Below are 12,982 nucleotides of genomic sequence, written 5' to 3' on the forward strand. Positions count from 1 at the left end.
AACTGCACCTAGATTCCTGACCCACAGAAACTGTATGATAAATGTTCATTGTTGTAAGCCACTAACTTTTGGGATAATTTGTTACACAGCAAAAAAACTAATACACCTAACTACCCACATAATTAAAAAATAATATATAATGCCTGAACTAATATAAAGGTAAAATAAAGACAGTAAATTACAATATGTGTTTCAATATGTAAATGTTCAGGCATGAGTACACCAGAGAGTGTAATGGTTTCAGATGCTTGCACCTATATGTAGCATCACCATGAAAGCAGGAGCTACAAATGCAGACTGATTCCAGTGAGTATTGGCCAAATTATTACAAGTGATGCGGCTTTTGGTGACATTATTTCCTGAAATGTTTCACAGCCCTTGGTAAGTTCCAAACAAAACAAAGTATAATATCCTTCCAATTTCAGGGTAGTTTCTGTTCCGGGAAAAACTCCCAGTTCTTTCCTTCTTGTGTGTTTTTATCCTTTACTTTCATACAGAATACTTCACTTCTGACACTTCTGGTCACAAATGTGTGCAGTTTTTTTCTACACCAAGCAATTTTCTGATACCAGCTGGGTGTCCTACAGTTTAACTCAGTTCTGACACTGTCTACCTGAAGATAGTGTCAGATCCCACAGGTTAAAGGCTCAGTCCCACAAGACAGCCTGCCACTCTAGATGCCAATTGCAAGCAGTAGGTTTCCCACAACTTCTGACCAACTTGGTTGCAAATTGGAGGTTCTCACAACCTCCTCCCTCTTGGATTCTATTATTTGCTAGAACCAGCTCACAGAACTAAGGGAAACACTTACATACACCAGTGTATTAAAGGATATGATAAAGGATACTGATGAACAGCCAGATGAAGAGATACACAGGGTGAGATCTGGAAGGGTCCTGAGCACAGAGCTTCTGTGCCTGTGAAGTTGGTGTATGTCACCCTCCAGGTATGTGGACATATTCCCTAACCTGGACGCTCTCTGAAAGCCCTACCATTGAGATTTTTATGCTTCATGTAGGCACGGTCAATTATTAAGTCCATTTCCAGCCTCTCCGCCCTCTGTAGAGAACGGGTGGGTGGGGCTGAAAATTCCAAGCTTCTAATCATGGCTTGGTCTTTCCAGTGACCAGCCCGCATCCAGGCACCCACCCAGAGTCACCTCGTTAGACCAAAGGATGCTCCTAGTGCTCTCAACGCTTAGGAATTTACGAGGCTTTTAGGAGCCCTATGGCAGGAACTGGGGACAGAGATCAATATATATATTTTCTATTATCTCACAGTTGCATTCCTAGAAAACTCAGCGCACCTTAAAAGCATAGGAAAATGCTTTGTGTTTATGTGTTAACAAAGGTTCTAGGCTCAGCTAATTATAAACAGATTTTTTCACTCACATAAATGTTTAGCAGGACATTCAGAAATAGTGTTGTCCTTGTGTGGCATTATCTCTTGCATTGCAGAACATCTTATATCTCTAGCTTAGCCTTATAATGGCCGTTGTTTTCCCAATCATTGTTCTGACCCCCAAAAAGCCACAGAAATTTAAATCCTGTCTAAAGGGTGGTTCCACCTCCCTGAGAAGTAGTATCAAAGAACAATATCCCTAATAACCAATACTGTGCTTCGCAATAAACAATAGTGGAACTCTAAATTGCTGAAATTGTTTTAAGTACGCCCTCCAGGCAGCCAAGGACCGCTGACTAGCCCCACGATGATCCACAGCTTCGCAGTCCCAACTCAGGAAGCGATGATCCATACGTAGAAACAAATTTAGGGTGACAACGAATTACACGTCTCCTATCCCATGACTCCCTTCTCTTTGCTAATTTTTAATCCCTTCTTCGGGGTTATAGAGCCAATACCTCACCACGCCTGGCCTAAGCACCGCCTGGTTCCACCGCTAGGTGGGACGCACACGTTCCTCTCCCGCAGGCGGGGCGGCTAGGCCCCGCCCCGGCCCCGCGCGTCACCGGAAGTGGGGCGGCGGAAGTAGTAAAAGCGGCTCGGACCGAGGCGGCTGGGTCTTGTAGGTTGCCTGCCTGGTGAGATGGCAGATGAGGAAGAAGACCCCACCGTGAGTGACCACTTCTGTTCCAACCCACTTTTTTCTTTACTCCCCCCGGCACAGGAGCGGAGGCCGAATTCAGAATCGGGTCTGTTTTCCCTAATGAATTCAGCCGACAGAATCGGGGACTTGACGCTGTGCTAGCCTTTCCCTCCGGATTCATGTCTTTAGTACGTGGGGTAGGACGTGAAGGCAGAGTAGGAAGGTGGCCCCTTGCCCTTAGCCTTTGGTCCATATTTGCCAGACACACTTTGAAACGCCTAGAGAGTCACTAGAGGACACAGCTAATACGTCTTTGTTAGCGCTCCTTATGAACCAACAGTTCAACTCCTATCAAAACGCTATACTTATTGTAGTGGAAAAATAATAGACCGAAAATCAGGAAGCCTGGATTTCAAAATCCTTGTTCTCTGTGAGCAAGTTACTTAACTTTGAGCCCCGGTTTTCCTGTCGTAAAATGGGGTTAAGTCTTACTTGACGAAAGTTCCTAGCACTGTATAAGCAGTGATTAGTAAATACTAGTTTTGCTAACTTTGATTTAAAACCACCTCTTTTAATAGTAAAACCGTGTAGCAATAGGCCAACTTAGTTGGTTAAAAAAAAAAAAATATGGTCATTAGCATACCAGAGGCAGTAGGATTATTTGTTAGGGACATTGCAGAAGCCATTCCTGCATGAGTCAGAACTTAGACTGGATAGTCTTTGAGGCCCCTCAGTTGCTACGGTTTCATGATTTTTTGCTGTTTGCTTTAGGCTTTCTGGCCTGATATCAGTGTTAAAAATGGAAAAAAATGTTAATTATTAAAAAATCAAATGCAGTGCTTGACATTTCTATACATACATCTTCTAGTTTGAGGAAGAAAATGAAGAAATTGGAGGAGGTGCAGATGGTGGACAGGGTAAAAGAAAGAGACTTTTTTCTAAAGAATGTAAGTAGTATTTGACAATTATTTTATTACAGATGATAAAGATTTTTGGACATAGTTGTTCAAAGTAGATATATCTGTTCTGAATGTGTTTCCCTGTGGGGACAATATTCTCAGACTTGCCTATAAGATTCTGCTAAACTTGTGAATCATAGATAGTAATGATGCTAACCCCAATTTATATGTGTGTGTGTATAGTTTTTTCTTAAGGAAATATGATCAGTGTTTCAAATCAGGGACTAAGAACATACTTCCATTACTTCTCCTTTCCCTTTATCTTTGCAGCATTAGGAGCAGGGGCTGCTTTCATTGGAAGACAAAAGTTGTGATGGATCCTGGAACAGGTGGTGAGGGTAGGAAGTAAGTTGGGGTTTTGGACTAGGACAAGGCAGGAAAGTGGTGAATGGTGTGAGGCATTACAGTGGCGTAGAGATTATAATGTTTTAGTCCTCTCCTCTACTCTCTCAGTAGACAGGTTTGACCCTTTTTGGGCAGCAGCAATAGGGAGAGCTGCTGCTAGTGCAGATGGCCCAGGCCAACCCCTGAAGGGCACTGTGAGAATGTACTCTCCATCTCTCAGTACCGGGTCCTTTACATACAGTTATGTCTGAGTACTGACAGATGAGGCAACACATGAATACCTGGTTTATTTATGCTGGCTCAGACGTAAGCAGTTCCCAAATGCTCTTGAAACTGCAGAGTGAGTGTGTCTTTTTTTTTTAAACCACTCAAATTCTTCTCCATATGTCAATTCCTCACCTAAAGCTGACCACTCCTTATTCCATCTCTGATGCTATTTCCTCCATTTGTATGTGGTTGGCTTTGCTTTTTATTTCATCATAAGAAGGGGATTCCTACACCAGAGCATCCCAGAGTGATGCTTGCATAGTCAGTTCTTAGCAGAAACCTTTCTTCCACTTGGATTGTTTTATTTTTGTAATGACAAGAATGTGGAATCTTCACAGCCTTCTCCTTGTCTTACCTGAATCTTCATATGTCTTATTAACCAAGATATGTTCTCCTAAACCATCTTTTTAAAACAATTTTTGCTAACAGATTTTCGGAGCATTCACTGGTATTTGTCTTTACAGACCCTTTAACTAAATACAGTTTACATACTTCCTATCTAATATAAGTTTCCCTTTTCCAGTGAAATATATTTCACTGCTGGTGAACTCTGCCCATCAAAATGTTAATGACAAAGTACCTTCTTCAAAATATTTAAGGAAAAATAGTAATCTTACAGTGGAGAATCCTGACAGACAGTACTTTACCCAAATGATCAAAGTTAATATCACCAGTAATATATATTGGCATCATGTACCCTTGATATGATGCATAAGAGGGCATCACCTCTGTGGTACCCTTGCTAGGAATGCACAAGCACAATCTAATCATGAGAAAACATCAGAAAAATCCAGACTGAGGGACATTCTGCAAGATAACTGACCAGTATTCTTTGGAAGTGTTGAGGTCATGAACAACGAGGAAAGTCTGAGAAACTGTCACAGATCAGAGGAAATGAAGAAGGCATGACAACTAAATAGTGTGGGATCCTGGAACAGAAAAAGGACGTTAGTGGAAAAACTGGTACCATCTGAATAAGTTTGGTACTTGCACCAGTGTTAATTTCTTAGTTTTAATAAATGTCTGTGGTTATGTAACATATATACATAAGGGGAAGCTGGATATAGGGTATTTGGGAATTCTGTACTATTTTTGCAACTCTTCTGTAATTCTGAAATTATCTCAAAAAAAAAAGGCAAAAAAATTTTCAGAATCCTAAGAGAGGATATTGGCTTCTGTCTTTCTTTTCTCCCTCCAGTATCTGAACCTAAAGGCTCTTCCCAGTATAGCCCCTAGGGATACCTCCCTATCCCAGGCTGGCTTCCTAGTCACCCCTTTCTTTTCTTCCCTAGGCCTGGTCTACTTTCTTCTCTTTTCAGTTCTACCAGCTTTTGCTTCTGCCTAAATAGGAATTATCCTTAATGTACTCATTCATGCCTTTAGAAGTCTTCTAAGAGTTCGTTCTTTTATTTTTTTAAAACGTGCAACTTACAGACAATAAATTGTACTAGTCTTAAGCGAACAGCTTGATGAATTTTACATATATACATATACTTGTAACCACCACTTATGTCAAGATATAAGACATTTCCAAAGTATGACAGTTTCTTTACGTTTATATCTCTTTGAGAATCTGCTGAGTTGATTTTTTTCCAGAGAAATGCACACACACAAATACTGCATACAATTTTTGCATATAATTTCAGGAGGGTTCAAGGACTTCTTGAAGCTTGTCAGTGGACTAACTGGGAGTTTATAGATTATAGAATACGAATCCATATGGATCCCATCTGCCCTAAACTACCAAGAAGTATAATACTGTTGCGGATAGGAGTATAGACTCTGGAGCCAGATCAGCTGTGTTCAAATTCAGGTTCCATCTCTTACTATCTGTGTGACTTTAGCTAAGTCATTTAACTCGTGCCTCAACTTCCTCATCTGTATAGAATGGGGATAATAATAGTATTTACTTCAAAGGATTGTTGCGAGGATTAAATAAGTTAAATATGTGAAGGGCTTAAAACAGTGCCTGGCATATAGTAAGAGCTGTGTAAGTTTTAGCTGTTGGCAGTTATTTTTACTACCTTGTATTAAACTTTTCTCCTCTTTTGCATTTTCTATGGTTCCTTCAGCCCTGAAAGGGCTGGCAGTTGCATTGATCTAGGGAATGAAATGTCAAGATACTGTATAGTAAGCCCTTTACTTTTTCCTTTTGATTACCCAGTCCTTCCTATAAGAAGGTGATTGGAGCACTTTTTCTCATGTCCTTTTCCCTGTAGTCGTATCAGAAAGGATTTTGCTGTTTCTTTTCCAATGCCCCACTGCCACACACAGAGAAAACACTCCTAGTAAAGGCTGAGCCAATGCTACTCCTCCCGTCCCTGCCGTGGAGTTTCCTACTCAAAGGTATTCTGGGGTTGTAGATGGGTAGATAATAGAGGTTAGGGAAAGAATAATGATGTCAGGGTTCAGTAGCCAGGAGGGAAGAGGAGTTCCTACCTAGGGAAAGCTAGGTAGGAACAGTTGGTTAAAACCTTTTACACCAAAACCCATTCGTTGAGACAACAAATACAACGTAAATGTATTTTTATACTAATATCTTCTATAACTTGGTTCAGTTCTAATTGGAAAAAAGTATTGGTCAGATTGTTAAATTTGTTCAAGTAAACAAAATGACTGTTATTTTACAGTACGATGTATGATGTATGGGTTTGGGGATGACCAGAATCCTTATACTGAGTCAGTGGATATTCTCGAAGACCTTGTCATAGAGTTCATCACTGAAATGGTAAGTTGTTTTGTAATTCATGTTAGTTAATTGAGGAATTGATTTGAAATTCTAACTTTTAGATAAGACTAGAACTATGGCATCCTTTTGAAATAAGCTATCCATTTAACAACCTGTTTTATAGAAGTTACTATTTATCATTAAGGATGGAGAGATAGATAATATATACACACATATACACAATATATATTCCACTCCCCTGAATTTTATTTATTAGGATTTAAGATCCTTGAATAAAATTTAAAATATTACCCATAATCCCAACATCCAACATGTTTCCCCCTTCCAGTATTTATTTAAAGGTATACAATGTTTTCCATAGTGGTGATCATGGTAAACATTCTTTTTTGTTCAAAATTTTATAATATATATTTCCCATGTCCTAATCACAGTTATTTTAGTAGCTATGTAAAATTCAGATTGTTTTCTAATATACTTAACCATTTCTCTATTGTATAAGTTATTACAGATTATTTTTAACTGAATAGATAATTTTGAATGACCATATTCATGAAATTTCCCCTCTGTCTCCTGTGGATATATTCACAAAGATAGGAATACTGAGTTTGGTTGTGTTCAGTACTTAAAAATTTTTACCCTGTGTTTTTGGATCATTTTCTTAGTACAGAATAATAGAAGTTAAATTACTGGGTCAGAGTGTGCATTTTTAAAAATCTTTTCCTACTTATAAAAGTAATTAATATTGATTAAATTTAGAAAGCATTTAAAAAGTGCAGGGAAGAAATAAAAATCTGTAATCCTTCCACCTAGAGACAACTGATGCTAAGATTCTGGTGAATATTCTTTTGTCTTTTTGCACATATTTTTAAACTTTATAAAATTGAAATCATATAGTATATTACAGTCTTAGAACCTTTTTTTGACTTAGGGAAAGTCTAGAACATTTTCCCCATGTCATTGCATAATACTCTATAATATTTTTAATGGCTTCATAATATTAATTGACTGGATGTGCTCAAATTTGTTTATTCAATGCCTTGTTAAATATTTAGTTTCTCTTTTTTTAGTTATTAGAAATAATGCTATGATCAACTTTTGTTTTTGTACAGGATAAATATATAATGATAGGGGCTGAGATTTGGTTTTAACAAAACCCCCCAATATTTATTGGCTACTGAGATGTACACAAAGCTTAAATGAAATGGATGGTTACCAAAAAATTATAAAATTATTTTATACAAATGAAGACAAAAAGCCAAATATATCAAAAAAACAAACATCAATAAAGTTGATAGTTTTAATGTCATTAATATTAAAAAATGTCTGTAAAGCATTAAGAGAAATATTGTTAAGAACACAGTAGAAAGTAGACAAAGGACATGAATAGACAATTCACAAATGAATAGCTATAATTAGAAGAGAAAGTCTTCAAACTCACTAGCATTAAATAAATGCACATTAAGAGTAAAATGTTAGATTTTTAAAAAAATTGATTAAATTTAATATGTTTCTTTGCAATAGACTCACAAGGCAATGTCAATTGGAAGACAAGGTCGGGTACAAGTTGAAGATATCGTCTTCTTGATTCGAAAGGACCCAAGGAAGTTTGCTAGAGTTAAAGACTTGCTTACAATGAATGAAGAATTGAAACGAGCTAGAAAAGCATTTGATGAAGCAAACTATGGGTCTTGACACCTTTTGTACTTTCTGAAGCTTCGTTATCTTTTGGGGAAACCATATATAATAACTGTATGTTTTCCACAATAAGGTCCTGATATCTAGCCATGTAAATGAAAGATGGGGAAACACCAAGTTTCAGCCTTTATTTTCATGTCTTCGATTTTAGAGTGATATTTGAGCGGTCAATTGCCTGCCATTATATTACCATACTTGAAGTACTTACTGGGTTTTAATGACCACATGTAAATTGAAGTACCTTGCAAACCCTTAAGTTCCTTCTGACTTTTGACTCTGTAAATGATAAAGTAGTATTTATGTATCAGGTGTACCTGTATCCTTTGTAGGCTATACTGTAGCTGTTTAATATGTGAAATCTAAATGGCACCTTTGACTTTATAATAGCTAAGTCATTTCATGTATTCTAAAGTTTTTAGACTACAGTAATCTGAGAGGTTATTAAGATAGTGAACTGGTTTGTGTTTCTTTTAAGGAGAGGATGGAGAAGAGGAGAAACAAGAGAAAATGAGAAAAATACAGTCTTTTCTAGGAGTGTTTATTTGTCTTAAGACAATTTGTGTCAATATTCTTTTAGATAAGTGATTTTTTTTTTTTTTTTTTTTGGAGAAACTAAGTTTCACGTGAATGCTTCCGTGTTGGAAGCTTTTTTGATTTAAAACCTTTTGGGCTTAGGATATACTACTTGTCAAGTTTTAAGAGAACTCATTTTCTCAGGTCAGATTAAAGCTTCTAAAAGTAAATGCTTTCAGTAACAGGAATGGCATTGCTCAAAAAGCTGATGGCAGGATAAGCATTTGGGGTAGTGTTTTATTAACGTATTTGTCAGTACTTGTTCATTGTGGAAATGTGTATGTGACTAAAACCATATGAGACTACGGAAACCACTTTTGTAGTTCAGGATATACTGGTTTTGTGTGTATTTAGCTTATTGTATAAATTATTGCACTTAGCTTAAAAGAAGGATTAAAATTGCATTCAAAGGGGTCACTGAATATTACTCTGTGAAACAATGTCTTGTGTGCCACTTATAAACATTATCTATAAATCAGTACTTAGGAAAATTTTATTTTCTTAACCTACTGATACAAGGAATAAAGTATGAAAAATTAGAAAGATTAACACTTGAATTTGACTATGTGATTTATCAGCTTTTACCCTCATTACTGGTAATATAATTCTAGTTACTTAATCTCACTAAAAACTGTTTTCTGTATTGTAATGCTCTTGAATTGATAATGAGATTTAAGATAGCTAGGCTGATCTTTTTGTTATTTAAAAAAGTAAACCCACTTGAAAAGCTACTCCAGTCTAAGCTGAAATCAAGAATGGGAACGGAATAATAAAAGATCAGTATGTCGCTATTTTTGTTAAGTTCTACTTCACCCTAAATAGAGGAATTGGTAGTAATGGCACTAGGGCAGTTATACTGGGTGTCTGTATTAGTCAGCTTGGGTTGCCATAACAAAATATCCTAGACTAGGGGGCTTAGACAACAGAAATTTATTTTCTCACAGTTCTGGAGGCTGATGTCCAAGATCAGGGTGCCATCACGGTCAGGTTCCGGTGAGGACTTTTCCTGGGTTGCAGATAGCTGCCTTCTCACTGTGTCCTCACATGGCTTCGAGAGAGCTCTGTTGGTTCTTACTCTTTTTTTTTTTTTTTTTTTTTAAGATTGGCACTTGAGGGGCTGGCCCGGTGGTGCAGCGGTTAAGTTCACATGCTCCGCTTCAGTGGCCTGGGGTTCACTGGTTCGGATCCTGGGTACCGACATGGCACTGCTTGGCAAGCCATGCTGTCGCAGGTGTCCCACATATAAAGTAGAGGAAGGTGGGCACGGATGTTAGCTCAGGGCCAGTTGTCCTCAGCAAAAAGAGGAAGATTGGCAGCAGGTGTTAGCTCAGGGCTAATCGTTCTCAAAAAAAAAAAAAAGATTAGCACTTGAGCTAACAACTGTTGCCAATCTTTTTTTTTTCCTGCTTTTTCTCCCCAAATCCCCCCGTACCTAGCTGTATATTTTAGTTGTGGGTCCTTCTAGTTGTGGCATGTAGGTTGCCGCCTCAGTGTGGCCTAGACGAGCAGTGCCATGTCCGTGCCCAGGATCTGAACTGGCGAAACTCTGGGCTGCCGAAGTGGGGTGCGTGAACTTAACCACTTGGCCACGGGGCTGGCCCCAGTTCTTACCCTTATAAGAGCACCAATTCTGTCAGATCAGGGTGCCACCTTTTTGACCTCATTTAACCTTAATTACCTCCATAAAGGTCCTATCTCTAATACAGCCAGATATGGGGTTAGGGCTTAGACATGAATTTTAGGGGGATACAATTCAGTCTATAGCAGTGCCATTAGTCTTACTATTGCTAATAATCCTGGCACTCAGGAAATTTTTTATGGGACTTTGTATTAAGACTTTAGGTTGCAATTGATGGAACTTAACTCAAAAATAGCATAAGCAAAAACGAGGAATTTATTGGCTTATATAACGAAGGAAGGGATGGAATTGACTCCAGCGTTGACTGAATCTAAGAACTTGAGGAGAATCGAGACTGTCCATCTTTGTCATAATTTTGGTTTTACTTCCTCAGGAACCTCAGTATGTCAAGGGAACATTATGGCCAACAGTTCTAGGGTTCCATCCACACAACTCCTGATCGAGGGCACTACCTCACTTCCTAATACAGAAAATTCTGAGCAAGGAGTTTGATTGTCCTGGCTCTGGTCATTCTTGGACCAATCACTGTGGCCAGGAAGTTCTACTATAGCCTGGATCTCATGCCCCACCTCTGTGGTGAAGAATGGTTTGGATTTGGGGTGGGAAGTGGGTACAACTATTAGTAAGAAAGGTAAAGAGAGGCTGGGCAGACAAAAATAACAGATGTGCACTCGCTTCGCTTGATTCATGAGCTTATAAACTTAATTCTAAGAGTAACGGAGCATGGCTCTCTTCCCATATCTAGAGCTGAGCTGTGTAATATTGTAGCCATTAACCACAGGGGGCTATTTGAATTTAGTTAAAATTAAATAAAATTCCTCAGTTTCACTAGCCATATTCCAAGTGCTCAGCAGCCTCATGGCTAGTGCTACTGCACTGAACAGTGCTGATATGTAACATTTCCATTATCACAGAAAATTCTTTTGGACAGTGCTGATCTATAGTGTTCAAGTGCTCTCTCCTAAGTTAATTCACTTTTTAAAAAGCTTGCTATTTAGTTTTTTAAGTTTACTCTCAAGTATACACAATAGAATAGTATCATGAGCCCCTAGCTTCAACAATTAACATTTTTCTGATTTTTTTTTTTTTGAGGAAGATTAGCCCTGAGCTAACTGCTGCCAATCCTCCTCCTTTTGCTGAAGAGGACGGGCCCTGAGCTAACATCCATGCACATCTTCCTCTACTTTATATGTGGGACGCCTGCCACAGCATGGTTTGCCACATGATGCCATGTGCGCACCTGGGATCTGAACTGGCGAACCCCAGACCGCCAAAGCAGAACATGCGCACTTAATGGCTGCGCCACTGGGTCAGCCCCTCTAATTTAATGTCATATATTTCCCCACCGTCTTTGGGGGGTGGGGGTGGGAGGGGCAGTATTTTTTAAAGCAAATCCCCGATAGTATTGTATCATTTCATCTGTAAATACTTCAGTATGTATCTCTAAGAAAAAGTTTAAAAAGGTAGTCCAAATACTATTATCATACCCTAACAAAAATTAACACTAATTCCTCAATATTCCAATACCCAAACAGTTTCAATCTCTTGATTTGTCTCAAAATATCTTTTTGAGTTTGTATATTAGTGTTCCGTTGCTGCTGTAACAAGTTACTGCAAATTCAGTGACTTAAAACAACACAAATTCATTATCTTACTAGTTCTCTAGGTCAGAAGTCTTTCACAGGCCTCAATATGCTAAATCAAAGTACCCACAGGGCTACATTCCTTTCTGGATGTTCTGAGAAAGAATCTGTTTACTCGCCTTTTCCAGCTTCTAGAGGCTGCATTCCTTGGCTCATGATCACTTTGCAACTTCAAAGCTAGTGACGGGTGCATCTCTGACCCTTCATTCATGGTCATATCTCCCTCTGACCCCAGCCAGGAAAGGTTCTGTGCTTTTAAGGACCCTTGTGATTATATTGGATCCACCTGATAACCCAGGCTAATCCCCACGTCAAGGTCCTTAACTTAATGACACCAGGAAAGTCTCTTTGCCCATGTAAAGTAACATATTCACAGGTTTTGGGGATTAGGACGTGGACATCTTTCGGGGGCTGTTATTCTACCTACTACAGTTTGTTTGCAACGGGGCCTAAGCAAGGCATCACCCGTTGCATTTGGTAGGTATATCTAAATTTCTTTTAATCTATAATAGCTCCCCTCCCCAACTTTGTTTTAAGTGAAGCTCTTGAAAAAAAAAATCTTTTCTTTTTCTAGCTAGCATGTTTATTAGATGCTCAAGCAGAGCATGAAGTCATTGGTTTTTACTGTATTTGGACTGGTTTTCTTAAGTAAAAACTGTAATATTAATTCTAAGTGTAGAAATTTAAAAATCAGGGAAATAGTTCACTTGGCCTCTCATCAATGGAGAGAGATGTTGTCTTGGGAGTCATTTGGCTGCTTCCCAAAAGGCCTCAGCAGGTTGCATTACTTGGGAGAATGTACTACAGTCCAGAGTTTGATTTGCAGCATTGCAGGCTCAGAAACCGATTTCATTAGCAAATGGAGAGCACATCCATCTCTCTGGGTGGACTCACAGAAACCAAGCTCATAAGACCAGTGTATGAATATGTATGCCAACTTACAGATGTAAGTAAAACCTGTACCTGTATGGCCAGCTAATTCTTCCCTCTCTAGGCATACACAAGTGGGAAACTGAGGGTGAATAAGAATTCAGGAGTTAGATGTATGCATTGGCTACAGCATCAGGTAAGATAAGTAGAATTAATACAGAAACAGGAAAAATGGCTCCCCAGGGCCTGAAGCAATGC

General features: G+C 38.6%; 1 protein-coding gene across 5 annotated transcripts; it reads left to right on the forward strand.

The window, feature by feature from the left end:
• Window positions 1-1,957: 1,957 nt before the first annotated feature.
• Window positions 1,958-9,121, forward strand: TAF13 (TATA-box binding protein associated factor 13). Of its 5 annotated transcripts, XM_070268615.1 has the most exons (6): window positions 1,986-2,071; window positions 2,913-2,991; window positions 3,274-3,348; window positions 5,835-5,961; window positions 6,246-6,343; window positions 7,826-9,121. In XM_070268615.1, the coding sequence occupies exons 4-6, from the start codon at window positions 5,919-5,921 to the stop codon at window positions 7,994-7,996; spliced, it is 312 nt and encodes a 103-aa protein (XP_070124716.1). In that variant the 5' UTR covers window positions 1,986-2,071; window positions 2,913-2,991; window positions 3,274-3,348; window positions 5,835-5,918; the 3' UTR covers window positions 7,997-9,121. The 5 variants fall into 5 exon arrangements, with proteins under 5 accessions (XP_023497259.1, XP_001493887.1, XP_070124716.1 ...); XM_023641491.2 differs by lacking the exon at window positions 3,274-3,348 and having other exon boundaries at window positions 1,958-2,071; XM_023641492.2 differs by lacking the exon at window positions 3,274-3,348 and having other exon boundaries at window positions 1,998-2,150.
• Window positions 9,122-12,982: the final 3,861 nt, after the last annotated feature.

This window comes from Equus caballus, chromosome 5, assembly GCF_041296265.1.
Source record: "Equus caballus isolate H_3958 breed thoroughbred chromosome 5, TB-T2T, whole genome shotgun sequence".
Classification (NCBI taxonomy): Eukaryota; Metazoa; Chordata; class Mammalia; order Perissodactyla; family Equidae; genus Equus; species Equus caballus.